The sequence below is a fragment of the Castor canadensis genome, chromosome 2 (genome assembly GCF_047511655.1).
Source record: "Castor canadensis chromosome 2, mCasCan1.hap1v2, whole genome shotgun sequence".
NCBI lineage: Eukaryota > Metazoa > Chordata > Mammalia > Rodentia > Castoridae > Castor > Castor canadensis.
Window position 1 is genome coordinate 14,888,106 of NC_133387.1, and position 24,692 is coordinate 14,912,797.

A 24,692-nucleotide genomic window follows, 5' to 3' on the forward strand; every position below is an offset into this window, starting at 1 on the left:
TATTCAAGTCTTTTGCCATTTAAAAACTGGATTGTTTATCTTTTTATCATTCAGTTGTAAAAGTTCTTTATTTCCTGGGTACTAACTAGGTTTTTATCAAAAAATAATTTTGTGACTATATTTTCCCACTCTGTGGTCTGCTTATTCACTTTTCTAAAGGCATCTTTTTTTGTTTGTTTGAGACAGGGCCTTGCTATGTACTTGAATTTAGGACTCTCAGCCTCTCATGTGCTGGGATAACAGTCCACCATGCTGGGTATCTTTTGATACCTTTAAAAGAAATTATAAATTTTTACACCAGGCACTGGCTTATACCTGTAATCCTAGCTACTTGGGAGGGTGAAATCAGGAGGACTGAGGATCAGACCCACTTGGGCAAAAAGCAAGACCTAGCTCCAGAATAACCACAGCAAAAAGGGCTGGAGACAGAGCATGGCTGAGGCGAAGCGATAGAGCACCTGCCTAGCAATTGCCAAGCTCTGGGCTCAGGGCCTGAGCCAGCCTGGTACAATGGACTCATGCTACCATGTCCAGCCTTGGTTGAAATAGGGTAGCACCTGCCTAGCAAGTGTGAGGTTCTGAGTTCAAACTCCAGTACCACCAAAAAAAAGAAAAGAATAAAAAAGTGAAACCAAGTTTCTTTGCTTGCTTCAGCAGCACATATACTAAAATTGGAATGATACAGAGATTAGAATGGCACCTGCACATGGATGACACACAAACTCATAAGCGTTCCATATTTAAAAAAAAGAAAGAAATAGGGTTTCATAAACTTTTTGCCAGGGCTGGCCTCAAACTGTGATCTTCCCAATCTCTGCCTCACAAGTATCTAGGGAGCTGCTGTGCCCAGCTTACCAATGTTTTTTTTCATGGCTAGGTAAGTCTGTTCTGAGAACATTTATTACCTACAAATCATGAAGATATTCCCTTATATTTTCTTCTGATGTAGTTTTGTGTTTGTTTTTAAAATCAATCTAAATTTTTGTGTATGATGGAGACAAGTATTAAGGTTCATTTTTTTCTGTATTTGGTTGTTTTAGCAAAATTTGCTGAAAATACTTTCCTCATTGTATTAGTTTGTTTTCTGTGTGGGAAATCAAATTATTGTGTAAGTATGAGTCTGTTTCTGGAATTTCCCTCCATTCAATGCCCCAATTTGTTGATCTTTAGGCCAGCATGGCAATGCCTCAGTTATTTTAGGTACACAGTAAATATTGAAGTCAAGTGGCACTAGTCCTCCAGCTTTGTTCTTCTTTTACAAGGTTCCATTGGCTATTCTGGGCCCTTTTTGCTTCTGTGTAGATTTTAGAATGGTTCCTTCAATTAAAAAAAAAGAACTAGTAGGATTATAATTGCTATTGCATTGAATGTACAGATGTGTTTTGAGAGTTAATTTTTTTTGTGGCACTAGAGTATGAACTCAGGGGCTACACCTTGACCCACTCCACCAGTCCTTTTTTGTGATGGATTTTTTCAAGGTAGGGTCTCTTGAACTATTTGCCCAGGTTGGCTTCGAACCATGATCCTCTTGATCTCTGCCTCCTGAGTAGCTAGGATTACAGGAGTGAGCAACTGATGCCTGGCAAGAATTGATAGTTTAACAATATTGAATCATCCAATCCATGAATATGGAATATACTGCCTCATTTAGTTAGGTCTTTCTTTTAAAATTTCTTTTAGGAATGCTTTGCAATTTTCTGTATGGAGGTTTTACCTATCTTGTTTATTTTATAAATGCAGTTTAAAAAATGTCACTTTCCAATTATTTGCTGCAGTACATAAATAGACAACTGACTTTTTTTTTTTTTTTTTGCCTATGACCTCATATCCCAGGACCCAGGTAAATTCACTTCCTAGTTCTAAAGATGTGTTGTGGAGCCTGTAGGCTACTCCTCACATTCAATGATATCTACAAATTCAGACACAGTCTCAATACTACATACCATCAATAGCTAACCCTCCTAAAGTTGTATCTCTAGGATGGACTCTTCTCCTGTGCTGCTAACTTGCATGCAGATTTTTTTGAGACTATGTGTTACTATGTTGTCCAGGCTGGCCTCAGATTCCTGAAGGTTGGAATTATAGGTATGTGCCACCATGCATGGCCCATACTGAATTCTTGATGCATTCCCTGGAGATTTCTTTATACTGGATTTTTGGATAAATTTTACATACTATAACACCATTTTAACCATTTCTACAATTTAGTGGGTTTTTGGTTTTTTTTCGCAGTGCCAGAGTTTGAATTCAGGGCTTCACACTTGCAAGGCAGGATCACTACCTTTTGAGCCATGCCTCCAGCCCTAATTTAGTGGTTTTTAACATAGTGATAGTTATGTATTCATTATTACTAACTCCAGAACATTTTCATCACCCCCAAAAATATATCCTATCCCCTTCAGTAGTAATTCCCTATTCCCTTCTCCACTCAACCTCTGGCAATGACTAATCTATTTTCTGCCTCAGTGTATTTTCCTATTCTAGACAGTTTACATAAACAGAATCATTTCTTTCATTTGACAGAATGTTTTCTAGGGCTGAGGATCTAGCTCAGTGGTAGGGTGCTCATAATACGAAAACATGTTTTCTAGTTTAGTCATGCTATAGACTATATCAGTATTTCATTCTTTTATGGCAGAATAATATTCCATTGAATGGATATATTACATTCACCAGCTAAGGGACATTTAGGTTGTATTTTTTTCTACTATGAATAATACTGTTACAACATATGTTTTCATTCTTTTTGGTATATACCTAGGGGTGGAATCACTGGGCCACTTGTTAACTTCATATCTAACTTTCTTACTAATGGTCAAATTGTTTGTCACAGTGACTACACCCTTTTACATTATCATAACCAAAACTACACAGGCTCCTTTAATCTACATTCTTGCCAACATTTGTCATTTTCTAATTTTAGGGTTTTAAAAATTTTTTTTTGTTGTTTTTTGAGACAGGGTCTTGCTATGTAGCCCAGGCTAGCCTCAAACTTGTGATCTCCTGCCTTAGCAGATGTTAGAACACACTCAAAAATCACTGCTACCTAATTATTATAAAATCTAGATCATTCTTCTCGAATCATCTGGAAGATCAGACAAACATATGGAATATGGTAAGAATTCAGAAAAAATGTCAGCATATGTATGAAAAATAATATGTAATAACTATGGGCTAAATGAATTATTTAATAAAGGGTGGTAGCACAACTATTTAAAAGAAAGTAAACTTAGATCTATATGCCAGATATAAAAACAAATTGCAGACAGATTTGTTTTAAAACATAAAAATAATCAAGCAAACAACATTCTTGGAGTGAAAAATCTAGGAGAACATATACTTAATCTTTAGGCAGAAGGGCTTGAAAGCCAGAAGTTATATAAGAAAAGGTAGAAATACACAATTCTATAAAATTTTTACATTTATAAATATAGAAGAGATATAATCAAAATCAATCAACAGATAATAGATTCAGAGAAATATTTATAATACACAGAAGAGAAAAAATCCGTAACTATAATAATGTATTTTTACAAACTGAAACAGAAGAGAATAAAAGACTGGTAGGAAAGTGGGCAAAAGATATGAACTGACAAGTCACAGAATAGAAAATCTAGTGTTCAAAGTATATTTTAAAATACAGTAAATATGCTAGTAATTAGGAAAATGTAAATTAAAGTAGTAATGAGGTGCCACTTTAAGTCTGTCTGTGAAGTAGAAAGTGATAATGCCTCTTACTGGCAAGAACAAGGAGAGGAGGAGAGTCCCACTGTTGGTGAGGAAGTATTAGAGACTTTTTGGAAAACAATCTGCAATATCTTTTCAAATTACATTTGTTTGTAATTTTCCAATCAGTGACACATCTGCTTTATATCCTTTAACAGAAAAAGCATCAAGAGATAAGATTACACATAGAAGGACTCTTTTCTTTAGTTCTATTCATAGTAGAGTAAGTGAATACATTACAGTTCTACCAGTTGATTTTGAGGGTTACCAGGGATTTTTTGTATTATGGTGTGACCTGAAGCAAAATATCCAGTGTGGTCAGCTTGCCATCAGATGGCCAATAGGTCTCCTCAATAAAGGCTCCCACATTGAGCTCAGCATTGCTCCCTGTAGCTGGAAGGTTGGATGTTCAGGGAAGCAGCAGTGAGAGCAGCCTTGGTAAAATGGGATGCTAGGCCATTAGGCCCATATGTAACCTCAAGATAATGTTTAACCAAATGTCTGAACACCCTGTGGCCCAGTCAGGGTAACATAAAAATAACTATCACATGTCCACTCCTTGTCTAATTTGAACCCATACATAAACAACATGTAACCTACAAAAATAATGCTATAATTCTAATATGATCATCTAAAATGATAAAATGATTCTTCATACAACTGGAAACACATTAACCCATTTCTCAGAAGAAGAGGCAAACTCCTTGAGTAACTTTTACTCTTATTCTTGATAACTCATAACTTAAGAATTATGATGTAAAATTGATATTTAATTACTAAGACACAAAGATAATATATCTTATGTTATACTATAAAGGAATAAAAGAGAGAACAACAATTTGTTACCACCCACACCTCCCTCTCTACATATTCATAACAAAATAATGTGTAGCTGGCTAGCTCAGTTATTTAGAGCTAATAATAACAAAATATGGTGGCAATACTCATGAGAATTACACTTCTTTTTTTTGTAGCTGGTCATATGAACATAGTTGGTACTTGTAACTACTTTTTACTACTCACTCTGTATTCCTTTTGCCTTTAGCAAATAACTCAGCTGGCTGTAGTTCCATACTAGTGTACTACTAGTGTTTTTATTCTTGGGGTCTGGGCCATCAGCCCCGCCTGGATGGGGTTGGTGTAGACTTTCACTAAACTTCATCACAGGGCATAGTAATACTAAACTCTCCTGAACCAGACATATACTTTCTTGCCTCCTTATGGACCAGCAGTCCAACCACCACTTGGTGTCAGGATCAATAATTGTTCCAGCAATACTGTAATTCTCTTCTTTACTGCCGATTCAGAGGCACAAAAAACCCAAAGTGGCTGAACTGTTGACTTAAATTCCACTTTAATGGAATTGTTGGTGTCTCTTGGTGGAAGAATCATTCTCTTTAGAACTAAGATTTCTAGGAAAGTAAGGTCACAGAAGGAGAAAGCAAAGTTTTGTTGGTGGCTTACTAAGGGTAATAGTGAGTGATGCCACTCCCATTTTCACCAGTTGACTTTTGGTCCCATGAATTCTGGCTATAGGAAAAACAGAATCATATATTGGACACTTCTTCAGGACATATATAATCTTTGAGGAAGTGTGTGCCAGTGCTGCAAGGTATTGCCACTTAGCTGAAACAGTAACTGAGTCTTCTAGACGCTCCACTCTTCTATTAGGCCAGCAGCTTTAGGATGGTGGGAAGATTGGTGAATTCCATGAGCCTGGACCCATATCCTTTCTTTTTCTGCAATTTCCTTGACCAGAAGTAAAGCTGTCTGAATACAATGATGGTGGACATGGCATTCTGTAATTTCACAGATGGTAGTTTTGGAAGATTTTGCAGATAGGGATGATAAATCTATATACAGAGTAAGTACCTGCTCCAATAAGAACAGAATGCTGCCCCTCCTGTCACTAGATAGTTAATCGCCCCCAAGAAATAGAGAAGTTGCAAGGGGGACTGAGTGCTGGTAGGTTGGGCATTAAGTAGTGGCCAGAGCCAGGTTGGCCTTGAGTGGAATTCCATGTTGCTGCGCCCATGCATAATCTCCATCCCTACCACTGCAAATTTGTTTATGATCCATTTGGGTGATGACAGGGTTGGCTGGGGAAAGAGGCTGACTAGTGTTCACAGACTGGGTCACCTTAACCACTGGGTCATCCTCTTCTGGTTTCACCCTTTGGAGAGCATTCACATAGGATGCAAATATCTTCAGTTTGTTTTTAATTCAGACAGCATTATCCACATACCTCCTCCACAAATCTCCATATCATCAATTTTAAAATCACATTTTTTCCAAGTCCTTAACTATCCAGGCAAATCTGGCCATCCTGAAAGATATAGTCACACGTCTGACCATTTGTCCTTCCAAGAAAAGTAAACAACTGGGTACACTGTTCAAAATCCTGACAACAAGGAGAATTTCTCTTTACCACTTCCTTCATGGGTGTTCCAGAAAACAGCTGTAGTATGTAACTGTCAACTTTTGGTAGTACCTCTGTATCCTACGGAACCATCTATAAACCAGGTGTGAGTCTTCTCTTTCTTTGTCAAGTGACAGGGAACTCTCCATCAGGCCACAGGCACAGGCTTGGAGACTGGTAATGTAGCAGGAGCAGGGCCCTTTGGCATTTAGGCCACTTCTTGATGTAACTTGTGCTTTCAGGGTCTCTACAGATATACATATATGTATGTACTATATAGACATAGGTATATAGATGTCTCTATTTGCCTACTTAGCCATCTGTTGAGAATTATGGATGCTGACAAGACCCAAGACATGCAGTTGGCAAACTGGAGACCCAGGAGAACAAATGATGTGGCTTTGAAACCCACAAAAGTCAATCTTTCAGTTCAAGAGCAGATGTGAAAAAAAACCTCATGTCTTACCATAAGAAAATCAAGCAGGTGGAAACTCCCCCTTACTGCTGGGAAGGACAGCTTTTTGTTGCGTTCATACCTTCAACTGATGGGACAAGAACCAGCACATTTGTGAGAGAAATCTGCTTTACTCAGTTCAAATGTTTTGTTTTGTTTTTAATTTTTATTTTTTTATTATTCATATGTGCATACAATGCTTGGGTCATTTCTCTCCCCTGCCCCCACCCCCTCCCTTACCACCCACACCGCCCCCTCCCTCTCCCCACCATCCCCTCGATACCCAGCAGAAACTATTTTGCTCTTATTTCTAATTTTGTTGTAGAGAGAGTATAAGCAATAATAGGAAGGAGCAAGGGTTTTTGCTGGTTGAGATAAGGATAGCTATACAGGGAGTTGACTCACATTAATTTCCTGTGCGTGTGTGTTACTTTCTAGGTTAATTCTTTTTGATCTCACCTTTTCTCTAGTTCCTGGTCCCCTTTTCCTATTGGCCTCAGTTGCTTTTAAGGTTATCTGCTTTAGTTTCTCTGCATTGAGGGCAACAAATGCTAGCAAATTTTTTAGGAGTCTTTACCCAGTTCAAATGTTGATCCCACTCAGCAACATCCCCACATACCCACTAGAACAACGTTCGATAAATATGTGGGCATAGTCAAGCAAACTCAGAATTATCCATCACATGCCTTCACCAAGTCGGACGCTTTCTGGTGCGTGTTAATAGTGGACATGAGGGTCTGTATGTTTGTTCCAACTCTCATCTGACCATTCATATGCTTCTTCCCTAGACTTCCATTATCTGATCAGTCAGTTCTTTATGTCTACACCTCTGATTGTTGACCACTGTCCGGGAATGTGCATGCATTCTCATCTGTGGCCACTTCTTCCACACAAAGTTGATGATCAGTTATATTACTCACAGCCTGCCCTCTGGGAAGATTTTTCCCTGCCCACTATTATTCAAGGCCATCCCTAAAGACAGATACAATGTAGCCACATTCATATTCAGTTTGCACCCATGTACTTTGTTACTTCTGGAAATCAAGTTTGGGCTTTTCCCTCTTCCTTTAGGTGATTTATAGGACCTTCCACCACAACATGGCCATAGATTTGACCTAATGGAAGAGTACCTGTGTAATGCCATCAGGTGATATGGGGATTTAGCCTTCTTATCCGTGCAGTTGACTTATCCCCTCTCAGCCTTGTCAAATTTGATATGGAATTAACATTTCAAACTTTTAATAGTCTGCTCCTGGGCCCGTCTTTAGGACTTGACATATCTGAGAAAATCCTAATAAGCATTTCTGGACTCATGGTCAAATGTTCTATTTCTCAGGTGCCAGGAAATATTTCTCAAAGATGAAGAATTCTCTTCTTCAGATGTCATAGCCTTATTCCAGAATAATCTAAACTGTGGTTTTCCCACTAGAGGTTGCTGTAAGCTCCATGCTGAACAGATTTAAATTAAGTGCAATCTTTTTACAGACTTTCCTCCAAACTCAGGATTGAGTAGGAATAGAGAACTATCTGAATGAACGGTATTATACTAATCTGAAAAATCTCTATTTAACACTGGTTTGTGGTCCTTGACTCATCTACAAGATACCACAAGCCCTCATGCTCTTGGCAAGCCCATCCCATCAGTCCTCCAAATGCACTTGAATCTGGAACACTGCATAGACTCCAGCTGGGCCCCTGCTCTATCTAAGACAACACAACAGGCCCTGACAAGAGTAGTGAAAACTAAGTAACCAGGATTCTCAGATGTTATCAGACCACAGGAATAAAATGTAGACATACTAACTCAAAACTCAAAATCATAATGGCTTGAGTTTCTACCAGTTTGATAGTCTGAACCTCAGCAGCTCATAAAAAGCAGCCTGTAATTATTTCTGGGAGTCTTTAAAAGGGATACTTCCCAAGGCCAGGCAGCCAGATTACCCAATTCCTGGGGGCAGGACTCCCATTGTGTTCTGAGTGAATGTTACTCTCAGAGTGCAACCAAGAGTCATGTTGAGTAAAATGTAGATGGTGGCCCTAGAATGGTGCAACTCTGGCACTATGCCTTGAGGCTGTCCATAAACCATATCGCATTTAGGATCCACCAAGTTCTTTCTCTTCTACTCAAGCTGGTCCTGGTCATTGTCCACTGCTCCTGATGCTGCCTGAAGGAGAATCACTGATGAAATGCTAGAGCATCCTTGACAGGCTCCCCCACTCATGCCGGGGCTGCTGCCCCCCCCTCCCCGATACTGCCAGAGTCATTATTTGCACACTGCCAGAACAGGACTGGTTCTGTGCAGATATGGTCCCTAGATCCATGACACTTTTCTTCCCAGGTTTTCAAGCCCCTACTTCACAAAATCTCTCACAACAGTGACCTATCAGCATCTCCTCTCCATTTGTTCTTCATCTCCTGCCAGCGTGTTTCAACACTATCCTACCACCAACTGGTCAGCCTGCCCTAGCCACAATATAAGCAACTGTTTTAGAATATTCTGTATCAATTCCTAATATACCATCATCTCTACATGCTGTTTCTAATCTCCACCTAAAAAAGACAAAGAAGTATATATCTAAATCAGAACAATTCAGATCAGTGGTTATGTTACTGATGACTTTATTTTTTAAGGAAAAAAAAGGCTGGATTTATATTTAGATCCATTTAGAGACAAACCTGGTAAATTTCAACTTTAAAAATATTTAGTTTACCAAGCATATCTCATATTTCCAAAACAATTTTCTTAGGACCAATTCTCCCATGGAGAATAATTTTTAAAAGTCATGTCTAAAATTGTACAGTTACCTGGATGCTGAAAACATGACAATGAAGTTAAGTCTTCATGAACTGTGTGAAGAAAAAACTGGTTTTACATATAACTTTTAAAGTTTCCAACACCCAACAAGATCAAATTAGAAGGACAAGTGTCTTAAGGCAAGTTATAATGGCTTCAAAGTAACTTCCAATTCCACATTTTCAAGAAAAATCTAATATTGTTCACCGCTCACACTTTTTTTCTTGCAGTACTGGGATATGAATACAGGGTCTCACGCTTGCTAGGCAGGTACTCTACCTGTTCAAGTCATTCTACCAGCCCTTTTGCTCACAAACATTTTGTAACAGGCATGTCAATTCAATGAAGGGGATAGATAGTTACATTCTGAGTTAGTAAAAAGAAGCTAGTTAGAACTAGCTTAAGCATGACACATAGGCATAATAGTGCACACCTGTAATCTGAGCTTCTCGAGAGGCAGAGGTAAGAAGACTGTGATCTGAGGCTGGCTGGGCATAACAATGAGACCCTACCTGAAATACAAACTAAAAAGCAAAAGGACTGTGAGCAAGGCTAGTGATAGAGTGCTTGCCTATCAAGCATAGAGCCCTGAGTTCAATGGCCCATACTGCCAAAAACAAAACAAAACTAACCAAAAAAAAAAAAAACCTCATTAAGAAGATGGATGAGCCAGGCACTGGGGGCTCACACCTGTAATCCTAGCTACTCAGGAGGAAGAGATCAGGAGGATCGCAGTTCGAAGCCAGCCTCAGGAAATAGTTCCGCAAGACCCTATCTTGAAAAAAAACCTTCACAAAAAAGGGCTGGTGGAGTGGCTCAAGGTATAGGCCCTGAGTTCAAGCCCCAGTACTGAAAAAAAAAAAGAAGAAGATGGATGTTAGCCAGGTGCTGGTGGCTCTTGCCTATAATCCTAGTTACTTGGGAAGGCTAAGATCAGGAGGATCAAGGTTTGTGATAGTTCACAAGATCCCATTTCCAAAATAACCAGAGCAAGGTGGACTCAAGATGTGGGTCAAGTGAGAGAGCACCTGATTTGCAAGCAGCCATGAAGCCCTGAATTCAAACCCCAGTCCCACAAAAAAAAAAAAATTGATTACTTTGTATCTTTCAATACTTAGCCATATCAATTATTGAAGCAACAGGCTTTTGCATTTCTTTATTGTCTGTATTTTGCCTTACTTGGAGACCCCTCTAAGCATTCTTTTGCTCATGGTTGGAAGTTTCAACCTGGATCTGTATGTTCAGAAACTTCTAAAGGCAGAGTACTATCATGAAGCTGATACTTCCATTTATCAATATAAGCCAGTAGCAGTAAAATCCAGCTTCTAGATGGGTCCTGTGTGACTGTATGTTGCCACCATAGCTCTGCTCCTGTCAATAATTTCCTGTTCACTTTTTTTTTTTTTTTTTTTTTGCAATACTAGGAATTGAATTTCAAGGCCTTGTGCTCTATCACTTAAGCCACACCCCCTGCCCTTTTTGCTTTAGTAATATTTAAAATAGGGCCTCCTTTTTATGCCTGGGCTGGCCTCAACCACAATCTTCCTATTTACATTTCACTCCCCCCCATAACCTGTATGACTGTACCCACTACCACTCCCAGCTTTTTATTGATTGAGATGGGGTCTCGTGAACTTTTTGCCCTTGCTGACTCACACTGCATTCCTCTTGATCTCTGCCTCCTGAGTAGCTAGGATTTATGGGTGTGAGCCACTGTGCCTGGCAAACTGATCATAATTTTTAAATGACAGTTTAAGCCACATCTTTTCTTCACTATTTCATAAGTCAATGGACCTAGTCTTACTGCACCTTTATGTTTGAGATGTATTAAATAACATGAAAGGGAAAATAATAGAACATTCAATATTCTAATTAATGTAGCAGTATTCCTGGCTCCTGAGTTTTCTAGTCTCTCACTTCTTTTACAATTTAGCAACTAACAATAACCTTCCCTACAGAGCAAATGATTGTCATGTACGAAATCAGGCAGGATATATTTATATTCATGTAAGAGAAGTTTTTATGTGACAAATTGCACCTATAAATCACATGAATTCTGAATAATGTTAGGGAGAGGAAACCTAACCAAAAAAGAAAAAAATATATATGGGTCTGAATAATTAGGATATTTGCCTCCCAAAGCCATTATGTTACTTTAATATATAACACATATGAACTGTGATTGGTGTGATATATATATGTGTATATCACACCAATCATATATATATATTAGCAACCCAGAACAGATATTTTTAATTTAACATTTTTTAAATGTTAAATTAACATTTGTCAAAAAGTAGAGTTATTAGATAAAAAGGGAAGTGATATTGGCATATGCTGAAAACAGAACTTCAGACCCAGGAGCAAAAGAGATAGCTAAAGAAGCATCAAAGAAATAAATGAAAAAGTTTTAAAAGGGAAAAAGTCTATATTTTCTTTCAACAGAAGACAACTAGTATGGAAAAGACTGACAGTGAAAAGAGAAATATTTACTAATTGGTTGTTGGAAAACTTCTGAAGCAGCTGAATTCAATTACTAAAACTGACTACAGGGATTGACTCTAAGATTTTTGTTATATCTGCAATAGTCATTACAATAAGAATTAATATTTATGTCTAAATAAGAAAGTCAAAAACATGGAGTCACAAATCGATATTCTCTAAATTTTTTTAGGTTGAGCACTATTGAAGTAGGATGAGAATTATGGAGCATAGTTTGGGAATTTGCATTGTTTATGACATGCTCAGGTGCAGACATCTACTAGGTAGATGGATACAGAAGTTGAGGTCAGGTGGAAACATGTAGGCTGGGATACAGATTTAGAAGTCATCATTATAAAGAAACTAATGGAATGGGTAAGAGGGTAGAAGTTCTACAAAGGACTGCTTGTGTCCCCTCAAAATTCATATGTTGAAATCATGACCTCAGTATGATAGCATTAAGAGGTGGGGGCCTTTGGGAAGGTCCTGAGGATGGGGCTTTCGTGAATGGGATTAATGCCCTTATAAAAAGAGAACCCCGAGAGGTCTTACATTTTCTGACAGATGAGGATATAAGATGACACTCTATGACCTAGATGTGGAACCCACACCAGAACATGGCAATGTGGGTACTATGATCTTAGACTTCCAGCCTCTAGAACTGTGAGCAATCAATTTATGTTGTTTATAAGCCACCTAGACTATGACATTTTGCCATAGCAGCCTGAACTGACTAAGACAGTGAAAAAGAAATAAGCAAAGGATGAAGCTCTGGACCACATGGACAGTTACACTGGAAATGGTAGAGAAAGAAAAAATGCAAATGGTGAAAACTGACCCCAACGAGGAAGCCAAGTAAGAACTGACTTTTAAGAGGAGAACAAGGAGCATGTAGTCATGACATCTAAAGCAACAGAGAGCTGGGCACTGGTGGCTCACATCTGTAATCCTAGCTACTTGAGAGACTGAGATCTAGAGGATCATGGTTCAAGGCTAGCCTAGGCAAATAGTTACTGAGACCCCCCTCCATCTCTAAAATAACCAGAGCAAAAGGACGGGAGGTGTTGCTCAAGCAGTAGATAGCCTGCTTTGCAAGTACAAATCCCTGAGAAATCCAAGTCCCCTAAACAAACAAATAAATAAAACAAAGTTTGTTTGTTTTTTTTAAAGGAAACATCAACTACTGGTATTAAATACAAAAAGAAAAGCAACACTTCACACTATGATGTAGGAAAGGAGATAAGACAAATTTCCAAAATCGCATGGAAATTTGTACTTGGGATCTCTAAAGAGTTCACAGTTCTCAGCCTCTATTTTCTCTGTGAATTAAGAAATATGATCTCATAGTTATGTGTCTATACCTAAGGGTCAAAGATAAAAGCAAAACAAAGATTTAAAGATCAGCATCAGAGACATTAAACATTAAAAAAAACCCAGTAATGGCAGTAATGGAAGTTCTGCTGTCTGTACTAGAGATTTGCTTTTAAATGGTAAGCTTCCTTTAATGCTCACGGACAGTTATGGTAAGTGTTACAATAAACAGAAAGAAACTAAGACTCTCACTACTGTTAAGGTTACATAAAAACCTAGCAAGGTGTCTTGCAAACAGTAGGTACATCATCAATAATGAATGAATGAATAAATGTAATTAAGACACACCATAAAAATATCCTAAGAAGATACTAGGACAGGTTGCACTACAAATATTTATAATAAAAATGTGTATTCCACAAATGTGCCAAGAATAATATGCCACCATTTAACATATGAACTATTTGATAAATGGAGATACATTACAGGGTCTTACTAAAACCTGAGCAAGATACAGCAAAAAGTTTGTCTCATAGACTCTTATCTATGAATCATGATGTAAAATGATTTGCATCAAAGTGTAAGAAAATACTTTGATTTCTGATAATTGAATTTCAAAGTATCAGAAAATAAAAAACAGTATTAAAATAATTTATCAGGAATAGAACTTAGGCAAATAAATGCAAGCTGAAGGTAATTTAATGCAACAAGAGTACTGCAGTAGCTGGGCACTGGTGGCTCACGCCTGGAATCCTAGCCACTCAGGAGGCAGAGATCAGGAGGATTGCAGTTCGAAGCCAGCCCAGGCAAATAGTTCATGAGACCCTATCTCAAAAATATCCATCACACACACACAAAAAAAGGGCTGGTGGAGTGGCTCAGGGTGTAGGCACTGAGTTCAAGCCCCACTACTGCAAAAAAACAAAACAAACAAACAAACAAAAAACCAGAGTTCTGCAGTAACACTCCTCAGAAGTTGTTAGTTGCCTAAATGAAACATTCTTTTAGAAACTCATCACATTTTATCACCATAAATGTGTATTATTTTTTATAGCACAAAAGAAAAAGCTTCCCACTTTTTGAAAATTTTCAAATGTACAATTGTTAGTATTTATCACTTTTTTATTATTGTGCTGGGTAAGGGTACATTGTGCCATTTACAAAAGTTCTTATAATATATCAAGTATATTGTACTTGAATTCACCCCTTCCACCATTCTCCTTCATCCCTTCCCCCCCCAATTTCTGGAACAGTTTCAACAGGTATCATTTTTCCATTTACGTACATGTATACAGAGTATTTGCACCATATTCACCCTCCTTCACCGTTTCCCCCTCCCACTGATACCAACACCCCTAGACAGTATGGGTTTCACCTGCCTTTCTCTGATTTTGTATAAGAAAAGAAGAAGAAAAAAATGACATTTTTTGTTTGTTTAAGATAGCTACATAAGGAGTTTCCTTGTGACACTTCCATGTTTATATGTAATACAGCCCGATTTGGTTCATCTCCTGTATTTTTCTTCTATCTACCTTTGTCCCTTTCTTATGGTGGTTTCAACCAGTTTAAAAGTCCTATATTCATTTTTGTATAGAGTATATCAACCACATTCACCTTCTTAACTTCTTTCTTTTACTGTCCCCCACTCGTAGTATCATTTTATCTCCATTTTTCCAGAACCATTTTGAGTTGAAGACATAATGACAGTCCATCCCTAAACATGAGCACTTGTCTCATAAAATAAGGATACTAACATTAATTTAACCCTAACTCACAAATATCACTTGATCTACAGTCCATATTTAAATTTCCCTGATTTTAAAAAATATATAGTACAAAAACTATCTTACAGTATCTTACCCAGAATTCAGATAAGTTTCATGAATTATATTTGGTTTTTACATCTCTTTAATCTCTTTTAATCTAGAATAGTCACTTACTCGTGACTTTATTTTCGTACAAGATTGAAGATTTGTCTTGTAGAATGTCTGATGTTCTAGATTTGATTATTTCCTAGGATTACACTCCGGTTAAACTATTTTTGACTCAAATACCATGGAGTTAACGCATGACACGAGGACTTACATAATGTAGAATTGTACTCCTATTGGTGAGTTTGATAGCTTGCTTAATGTGGGGACTGCCACGAAAGGTACACTTCTCTCTTTGTAATTAATAAGAGGTTTACTTGATGATATTATAAAACCATACAACGGTCCTGTTCCCCAAGTGTTTTTCACTGAATAATAATTTTAGCAACTATTGATGGGTCTGACCTGGAATAATTATTACACTGGTCATTGTAAAATGGTGACTTCTAAAAATCTATCACTGTTTCTCCATATATAACTATCTAGCATTCTTCTTTGAAGAGAAGATTTACTTTCAACCTCTTTCAATGTCTCTCTCAATGTTTGTTTGTCTGCCTCTCTCTCATGACTATGGACTTATGGATTTTGAAAAAAATCCATTTTAATCCATTATCAAAATTATTGCTTGTCTTTCCACTGTTTCATAATGGAACATACGTTTCTTACTTTTCCCACAGTAAGAACTGCTATCCCATAACAAATACAAAATTGTTCAGAATTGCAAAACCAATACCAGTACCAATTACAAACCTTCTAAATAATGTTAAAGATTTATTTGTAGTTTGTTTTATATTTATAACATATTCTGGTCAGTATTCAGTTGGAAGAGGAAGGACTAGGAAATATTAATGATAAGGGATTTATTACAGGGACTTGATCTTATGGAAATGATTGAATAGATCATGTGAGGCTAGTGTTTTATATCTGTTGCTGGAATCTAAAATCCTCAGAACAAATAGAGAGGAAGGAAAGATGGAGGTGAAATGGGAGAAGCAAGCAAAAGTGAAACCTGTGAGCTGAGATGGAACTCCTAAGAAAGGACTGCAACAAGTTAGACTCTCACTGCCCTGGACTCCCACCCCAGCTGCCATGATGAAGGGTCCTGAAGGGTAAGTGGATGTCCACAGAATTAGACATGCATCCCATCAAAATGGTAGCAATTATCATCATTTCCAGCTTCTACAGGAGAGCTAACACAGTTACCCTCATGAATGCACTTCTTACAGCATTGATGAAGGAAGTTTGCTCTGGCTACCATGGGATATGTTTAAGGAATGGTGGAGTAGATCTTACATGACAGAACGGAATTCTCAGAGATAGTTGCAGTTTAGCTAATTTGACAGTGTAAACCTATAGTCAGTAACTATATTCAAAAGATATTTGAATTAAACATCTTCTCTGTAAAATTATGTTATTCATTTGATATACAATTAAATTCATTTATTTAGATTTTACTTTGTCATTTATTTACATGTTTCATAAATTTAAACTATATTAAAAGACATTCTCATATAAGTCTTACTTCTACTCTACCCCTTCAGCTACACACACTCAAACACACACACACACACAGTAATTTCAAGACTCCCAGTGGTGCCTGAAACCACAGATAGTACTGAACTGTATAGATTCTGTGTTTTTTCCTATACATACATACATATACCTATGACAATAAAATTTAATTCACAAGTTAGGCAAAGTAAGAGATGAATAATAACTAATAATAAAATAAAGCAATTATAACAACATACTGCAATTAGTTTGCCAGCCTCATTATTCTTGCACTTTGTGACCATTGTTAAGTAAAATAAGGGTTACTTGAACACAAGCGTTACAGTTCTATGACAGTTGATCTGGTAACTGAGACTGCTGCTAGAGTAACTAACAGGCAGGTATGCCTATACAGTGTGGATAGGCCAGACAAAGGGATGAATCACATTCCAGGAGATATGGAGTGAGACAGTACAAGATGTCATCCCTCTACTCAGTGACATGCACTTTAAAAGTCATGAATTGTTTATTTCTGAAATTTTTCATTTAATGTTTTCAAACCATGAATGGCTACAGGTAACTGAAACCACAGAAAGCAAACCCACAGATGCGGGGGTTGAAAGTGTTTTAAGACTATAGTTTCCCCTTATTATTATTATTTTTTTTTGCCAAAAGCTAACATACTGTTTATAATTTATTGACTAAAATGCCCACAAGACTTTATAATGCAAGATAATACAGCACACTACAACACAAAAGGGAGCTGTATTTTTTGGTTTCTGTTCAGACTACAATCTGGCTTGGCTCATTATAGGCTTGAAAAACACTGGGGTAGAAGGTGTCAGCATGTCAACACTATCCATGGAATACTGGGGAATTACCCAGGAGGAGACAGGCTGTGTCCAATGACAAAGGACCTATGTCTACTTTTGCATACAGTGGAGGCCTCAGAAGCTAACAAAAAAGGTAAAGGCTTGCTCATTACTGTACTGAGACACATTTTCGTGATTCTCTGTAACAAGGGGAGATAATTTGGGTATGAAATCTCCTTGGGAGCAGACCTGTGGTGATTTTAAAACATGTCTGAGAAAATTCTTTGGCATATTTTTCATTGAAAGGTGGTATTACATGCCCTGTCCTTGAATTTCAGCCAGAGTTAGTAACTTACCTATATTCAATAAAATGCAGCAGACATCATGCTGTGTGACTTTGGAAGCTAGACCATAAAATGTGATACAGCTCTTAGCTGCCTTGTGAAATGTCCAACCACCCTGAGGCAGCCATGCTAGAAGGAAGCTCAGGCCATAAAGAAAGTATGTTTAGGTTATTCTAGCTGAGGTCCCTGTTTCAGCCATCAGCCACAATACTAAATATGCCTCCAGAGTATTCCAATCTTAACCTTGGGGTTGCCCAGGCATTGAGTCTTCCTCAGCTGAGGCCCAGAAGACAGAGAGGACAGATAAGCCATCTTTGCTATGCCTTATCTGAATTCTGACAGGGTATTTTACACTTTGCAGAGGGCAAAACTATGATGTTTGATCCTTACAATAATAGGTAGACTGGGTTGACATTATTATCACTCTTATTTTATAGATTAAAAAACAAAGCAAAGTAACAAACAAATTTAAATTTACCTGTTTTGAGATTATATAGTCAAGATGTTGACATGCTGACACTAAAATTCTGATCTTTGGACTCCAAAGTTTAAGCTTCTTCTGTTGTCTCTCTTCTGGAGACTGTAGGACTTTGAAGAGGCCTAAGGAAATTGGATATATCCAGGATTTGAAGACATGTCGTAAAATGTGGAATGAATGGAACGCAACAAGAATCAATATTAAATGGACAAGAGCAGTCATCCTGTGGAGAAATAATCATGTAAGATGTGATTGATATGTAGATTGATGCTAATAAATAAAGCGATCCTTTAAAAAGGGATAAAAAATATTGGAACTTTTAATGTTATTAGGAAGTATTATAATGACAAAATATTTTTAAGTGCTAATTTAAAAAACTGACAGGACAGTTAAGAGACTACAAACAAAAAAACCCCTGCCCGTTGTGTTTATGACAGAGGCAAGCAGGAAGGAACCCTGCCTGGCTGGTGACACTACTTTAGTCTGCTTGGAAGTATGTCCTGATGGTAAAGAAGGGTGCTTCAGACTAGCATAGCTGAATTACGCCCCTATGGTCATCTTCATTTACTCTGTATTTGCCAAACCACCTTCTGAATTAAATTTAGCTCCTCAAGGAAACGTTCCTCCTTGGAAGAGAATGTACAATGAAGTTGACAAAGCATAGGCTACTCATTTGATTGGTGGTATTTTTCAGTGCATAGGAACTGACTCATCAAGCATCTACACACATACCTCTTACCCTGAGAGCAGTATCAGCTCCAGGCTCATGGTAACCCCATAAAATAGGGAGACATCCCGTTTCAGAAGTTAGTAGGACAGCTTCCTATCTCTTGAATATTCTAAATTCATTCCCCCCATAGGAAGCACATGAAAAAAGGTGAAGCCCACTCAAGCTTTCATGACTTCGCGTTTAGGTTACTTTGGTGATTAATCGCACATCAGCAATAACTTGTTTGTTTTTCATCCCTGCTTCTTTCTTCCTTAAAGATTTCCCCCTTTTAGATTAAATGCATTTTTTAACAATGAATTCGTCTTGTCACAGAAAATTTACCTCTCCTCACCTAATTGTTTTCATGACTATTTTGTACAGAAAATACCTTGGACTATTCTGCTCACGAAAGGCACAGAGTATATACAACATTTTAGATGATTTTTTTCAAAATAAAAACGATTGGTTTTGATGCTTGAAGTGTCTAGAATGCTATGTGCTTTGCAGAGGCCCTAGCGCATGGAAAGCGCCCGCTTGACATTTATTAAGTGAATGAATCTAGAAGAAGAACAACACACTAAAAGAAAACATATTTTTTCCCTCCAGGATGAAAAAAAAAGCTTTCAGACTTCCACTTACACGCACTCTAACAGGTCAAGTCCTTTAAGGAAGGGTACAAGCACCATTCTGACAATTTAGCTGTTCCAAAATATATTTCTATTAAATTGGGCTTGAATGTTCCAACGATGGGGTTTTAAGTCTTATTTTTACGACACCCAGACGTTCGCTGCAATGGAAATAACAAGGAGTATGGGCTTCCCCGCCTTCCTCGCTCTAGGATTTCAACTTCTGGAACACCACCCCTGCTCCTCTAGTAAATCCCACATTACAAAACAGGCCGAGGACCGAGGAGACGAAAAAAGTAGGAAATGGGAACCATGGAAACGGGGGGGGGGGCGGGCAAACGTGTGAGCGCGAGGGTTGTTGCAGGGGAAGGAACCACCCTTGACAACGGCGTGAGGGCGCTCCTCCGATGACGTCACGCACTCGGTGACGTCACGACCGTGACACGCAGGTGACGCCGTTGCCGCGGCGACTTCTCGTCGTCTCCGCCCCCTTCGCCAGTTCCTCACCCCCCCACTCCCACCCCCCACCCCCGCCCCGGGTCCTTTCCCCCAATCCCCTCAGGCTCAGGCTGTGCCCGGGGCCGCCGGCGGGCACCTGAGGTGGCCTAGACGCCCTCCTGCCTGCGGCGCCTCCCGGCCGCCCCTCCCGCTCCTCCGCCCCCGCCTCCCCCCGTCCTCCGCCTCCCTTCCCCCTCCCCGCCCAGCAGCGGCCGCTTGGGCCCGGCTTTCGGTTATAAGATGGCGGCGCTGAGCGGCGGCGGCGGCGCGGAGCAGGGCCAGGTTCTGTTCAACGGGGACATGGAGCCCGAGGCCGGCGCCGCGGCCTCTTCGGCTGCGGACCCTGCCATTCCGGAGGAGGTGAGTGCGGGCGTCACCCCCACTCCTACGGTCTCTGGGCTCGGCTGGCTGGTGTTTATTTGGGGGACCGAGGCGGCGGAGGGGGCTTGGGTACCCTCGGCCACCTTCTCCCATCGGCTCCGCCGGGGTGAGAGATGGGCATCGCCCGCGTGTCCCTCTCCGTCATGCGGCTCCCCGCTACGTAAACACACACAATAGCCCGGGGGGGTTCCCTGGCCCCCACCCCAGATGTGGGATTGGGGCAGCAGTGGTTGAGCAGGCGGCGAGCAGTAGGGGGCGAAACTCGGGGTTGGCTGGAGAAGGTCATTCCTGGCTGAGGTATCCAGCTCTGCATCCCTTAGATGTTTCGTTATTTGGGATGAGGGGTGACCAGCGGCGCTGTCGAGGTGGTGGATGTGCAGGGTAGTGACCCGGGCCGGGACCCCAGCCCGTGTCCCCTGCGGTGTGTAATTACTACCTGGTCGTGGAGATGACGGGGCGCATCATTCCCCTCCCCTTCGGGCCGCTGTCCCCCTCCCACTTTTCTGCTTGTTTGAGGATTTCTCTTCACCTGTTTTGCCCTGTGGAAGGTTTTCATTTAGTCTTTACTTTCGCAACCCCAGATTGCTGTTTCCGCTGCGTTTTTGCATCCCGGTCTCTGGTCCTTGGTTCTTGTTTGCTAGAGCCGACTGGTAACCCCATTCGGTCCTCATCCGCAGCCCGGCTGGTTTGCGGGTTGGCGGACCTGCCTGCCTTCTAGCCTCAGCTTTGCCAGAAGAGCGTTTTTGCACTTGTCTTATCCTAGTCCTGTTGAGGCCCTCTTCATTCCACCGTTCCCTAACATCGTTATCTTTTGTTATCTTCACAAATCCTCTGGCCACTCTGGAGCTACTCACTTTCTGAACCCTGAAGCTGTCAAGATTCCATCAGGTTTCACTTGGCTTTTTGCACCCTTGCACTACTGGCACTTTTTAACTTGTCCTCACATCTCTGTTTTTTCCTGTCCCCCCCCCCCCTTTTTTTTTTTAATAGAATGATTTGCGTTGCCCTCCTTGTCATCCTATTTTCTTCCCTTTCATTTTTTTCCCTCTCCTAGTACGGGGCTTCTTTCAGGCCATCTTTGCATTATTCAGCTTCTTGTCACTGTCAATCTACATTTTTTTTTGAATCACCTAAAATTGTCTACATTTATTATTTGGTATCCTATTACATAAAATACTACTCTTATACTTTTACAATGTAATATATGGTATAGTTGTGCTTTACAGTTGCTGATTAGATAGTGTGACTTATTCCCTTGACTATGCTCAAAGTTCTCTTTTTTTCTTCCTGCTTCTTACATCTTGTTTCCTAATTCTCATAGCGCCTCACTGTTTCTTCTTTCTGTGCAAGTTTCTTTTTCCTGCTTCATCATCTTTAGTTTGGAAATTCAACCAGTGTACTTGCTCTATTCAGTATGTGTTCCCCACCGTCTTATCAATGCTTAAAAAGTGTTCTGTACCGTCATTTGATCTAAACTTCTCAGTCTTTCTTGTTGATTAACTTACTTTCCAGTTTGCATTTCTGCTCAGATCAGTTTCTACTAAAATCTATTCATTTATGCCAAGGATAAAGCTCCTGCCTTCATTTCCTAGTTTAGCCTGTTCCCTTGTCCCCAGTTACCATTCATTCTGCCTTGTTTCCTGGCTTTCGGTATTTAACTTGCTGAAGCTTCCTCTTGTCTTCCCCCACACCTCCACATTCCTTCTTATTTATAAACAGCTTTGTTCTGTTGACATGGAAATTTATTTTTAGGATACATTGTTTTTAATGGATAAATGTTAGGGGTCACATCTGCTGTCTATTTTCTCCAAGAATCGGATATTGCCTTTGTCTTCTTACTAGCACAGGTGCCTCTGGGCCTTGCTTTACTCTGCAGTTATAAGTGTGGTTTTCTTGAATCATACTGTGTTTGAGGACTACTGTGGAGTAGCATGGATAAGTAAAGGGTTAAGAAGATGGATAAATTAAAGGATAGGGGTTTTGAAACTGTAATTCTCTATGTATGACATTGTTTAAGTTGAGAACTTTGTTCCAGACAGTTTGCAATTCTGTACAGAAAGCTTTTTTGAGTAGATGTACTGTCTTACTGAAAAGGGCCAGATTGTAGGAGCGCTACCCCCTGAAGATTCTGATTCAGTAGGTGAGCTTCAGGGCCATGGTTTTCTGTGCTTGATAGACTTCCTGGGTAATTCCCAATACTGGTGCTTGAGAATCTCTAGACTACATGAAGTTAAGTTTAAATTGTCAGTAATTGGGAAGCATGTTTGGGAAAACAGAAGCTTAAGGGTGCAGTAAGAACTGAAACCTATCAGCGCCATTATTGCCAACAGTTTGTATCTCCTGAAACTGTAAGAGTACTCTTAACTAATTTTATTTAGTTAAGACAAGTGTTTCCCACTGACTCCTTCAACCAGGTTTTAATGTTTACTGATAGTTTTTCTTCTCTATAAGAGCTGATAATTGTATTTGACTGGAGGTTGGTATAAATGATACATGTGGATCTCTTTTGGATATAGATATAAGTATTACAAGTGACACAGTAAGTTCCTCCAAGAAATAATTTTAAGTTTGAAGTAGATATTAATTCAGAGGAAACTGAAATTGTACCGTGGTCTTTTAATTGAACTGTCTTTATATGCACCATGTACATTGTCAAGTACATGGAAATAAATGAGAAATTGTGCTTGAGTATAATGACCATGTTATTCTAAATTTTTTTTTTGTGTGTGGTAATGGAGTTTGAATTCAGGGCCTCATGCTTGTTAGGCAGGAGCTGTACCACTTAAGCTACTCCACCAGCCCTTTTTGGTTGGATATTTTCGAGATAGGTTCTCTCAAACTATTATCCTGGCTGGCTTCAAACTGTGATTGTCCTGATCTCTGCCTCCCAAGTAGTTTAGTATTACAGGTGTGAGCCACTAGTGCCTATCTAAATAGCTTCACGGACAGTAAAATACCAGCTTTAAGAAAAAGTTTGCCAGGGAAATTTTAGCTGTGCTATTAAAAAAAGTAATTACAGAGGAAAGCATGTTCATTATCAAAAATTTAGAAAAAATTGAAGTACAAAAAAGTAAAATCATGTATAATCTTAAAACCAAGAAATATTGGTATAAATTATTCCATGTACTCTTTCTGTAGTGCTTCTACTTTTTTATGCTTGTATAATATGCAGTATGTGGTTTTAGAATTTTTTTAACTTAGCAATATTGTAAAACTTTTAATGTAGCATATAAAGTTTGATTAACTGATCTTTTTTTTTTTAATATTAGGTTATTTTAAATCTTTTTATCCTTATCAAATGTCTTGGACATAAAATGTACATTTTAGTATTTATATTGGGGCTTGAACAAATTTCATGTTCTTTATTTGTATTACTTTGTAGATGCTCAAAATCGAATGTTCAGGAACTTGGGAAATGTTAATTAATGAATATGCTTATACTTTTGGCATTAAACATTCAGTTCTGACCATTTATATTTCCTTGATGTCATTTTCTATAGCCATATGGTATGATGGTACAATATGACCATATGATGTAATAAATACATTTATCTGAAAAAAGAAATGTGATACCAGGGTGTGATATTTACTACCTATTCTTCTGTGCTGTGTTTTTGGAGAAAAGCGCTTCTTACAATTGCATTACAGTTACAGTTGTATTATTTTCTGTTTTCATGATCTCTTATCACCAATCTTGGTTAAGCTGTGTAACTGTAATAATACATTGAGTAGGAATATTCTGGGATGGAATCTCCCTTCTAATAAGGCCCACTGTATTAAAATACATCTATGTGAATCATGCCAGGTTGGATTGCATCATACCCCTGAAAAGTGGTATTCCTACTAAGGTAGGTAGGTGCATGCAGTTCTGGCTATCACTGTTAATACTTGTTTAGATATAGTCAAAGGTTTCCTTTGAACAAATCTGTAAGGTAGCTGTTTGGTATTTCTGTGTTCTCTTTTTGTACCTTTTTCTTTCAACTCAATAAGCTCCTTCCTTTAGTCATCCATTCATCCTTTTATTTAGAAGGTTATCTGCTATTGGCCACTTATATATGCTGGCAATTGATTGTCAGTAAACAGACCAGAAAGGAATGTTGGACTGGGTAGTTGAATTCTTGAATGTAGTGAATGTAATCACAGATTTGATTTAATTTGTACACTAGGCCAGAAAAATTGTATTAGGTTAACAGACTAGAGCAGTCTGACTTGTTTTTTTTGTCCCCTGCTTTCCTGATTAGAATGAATAGGAAGCAGATCAGGCTAATAGCAGCTGGAAACCTATGTTCTTTGAGT

The 24,692-nt window shown here is 38.9% G+C and overlaps 1 protein-coding gene and 1 pseudogene across 10 annotated transcripts in view; both read left to right on the forward strand.

Moving 5' to 3' along the window:
- The first annotated feature begins 645 nt into the window (after positions 1-645).
- On the forward strand, positions 646-744 carry LOC141421033 (U6 spliceosomal RNA; annotated as a pseudogene).
- Positions 745-20,209: 19,465 nt separating this feature from the next.
- Positions 20,210-24,692, forward strand: part of Braf (B-Raf proto-oncogene, serine/threonine kinase) — a 176,158-nt gene continuing 171,675 nt past the window's right edge. For 2 of the 10 annotated variants that reach the window (XM_074061867.1, XM_074061939.1), the window contains exon 1: positions 20,210-20,375. In XM_074061867.1, coding sequence (XP_073917968.1) covers positions 20,256-20,375 — 120 coding nt within the window. In that variant the 5' untranslated portion in view covers positions 20,210-20,255. The remainder of the gene's footprint in view (positions 20,376-24,692) is intronic. The other 8 variants (XM_074061900.1, XM_074061932.1, XM_074061882.1 and 5 more) reach the window with 5 other exon arrangements.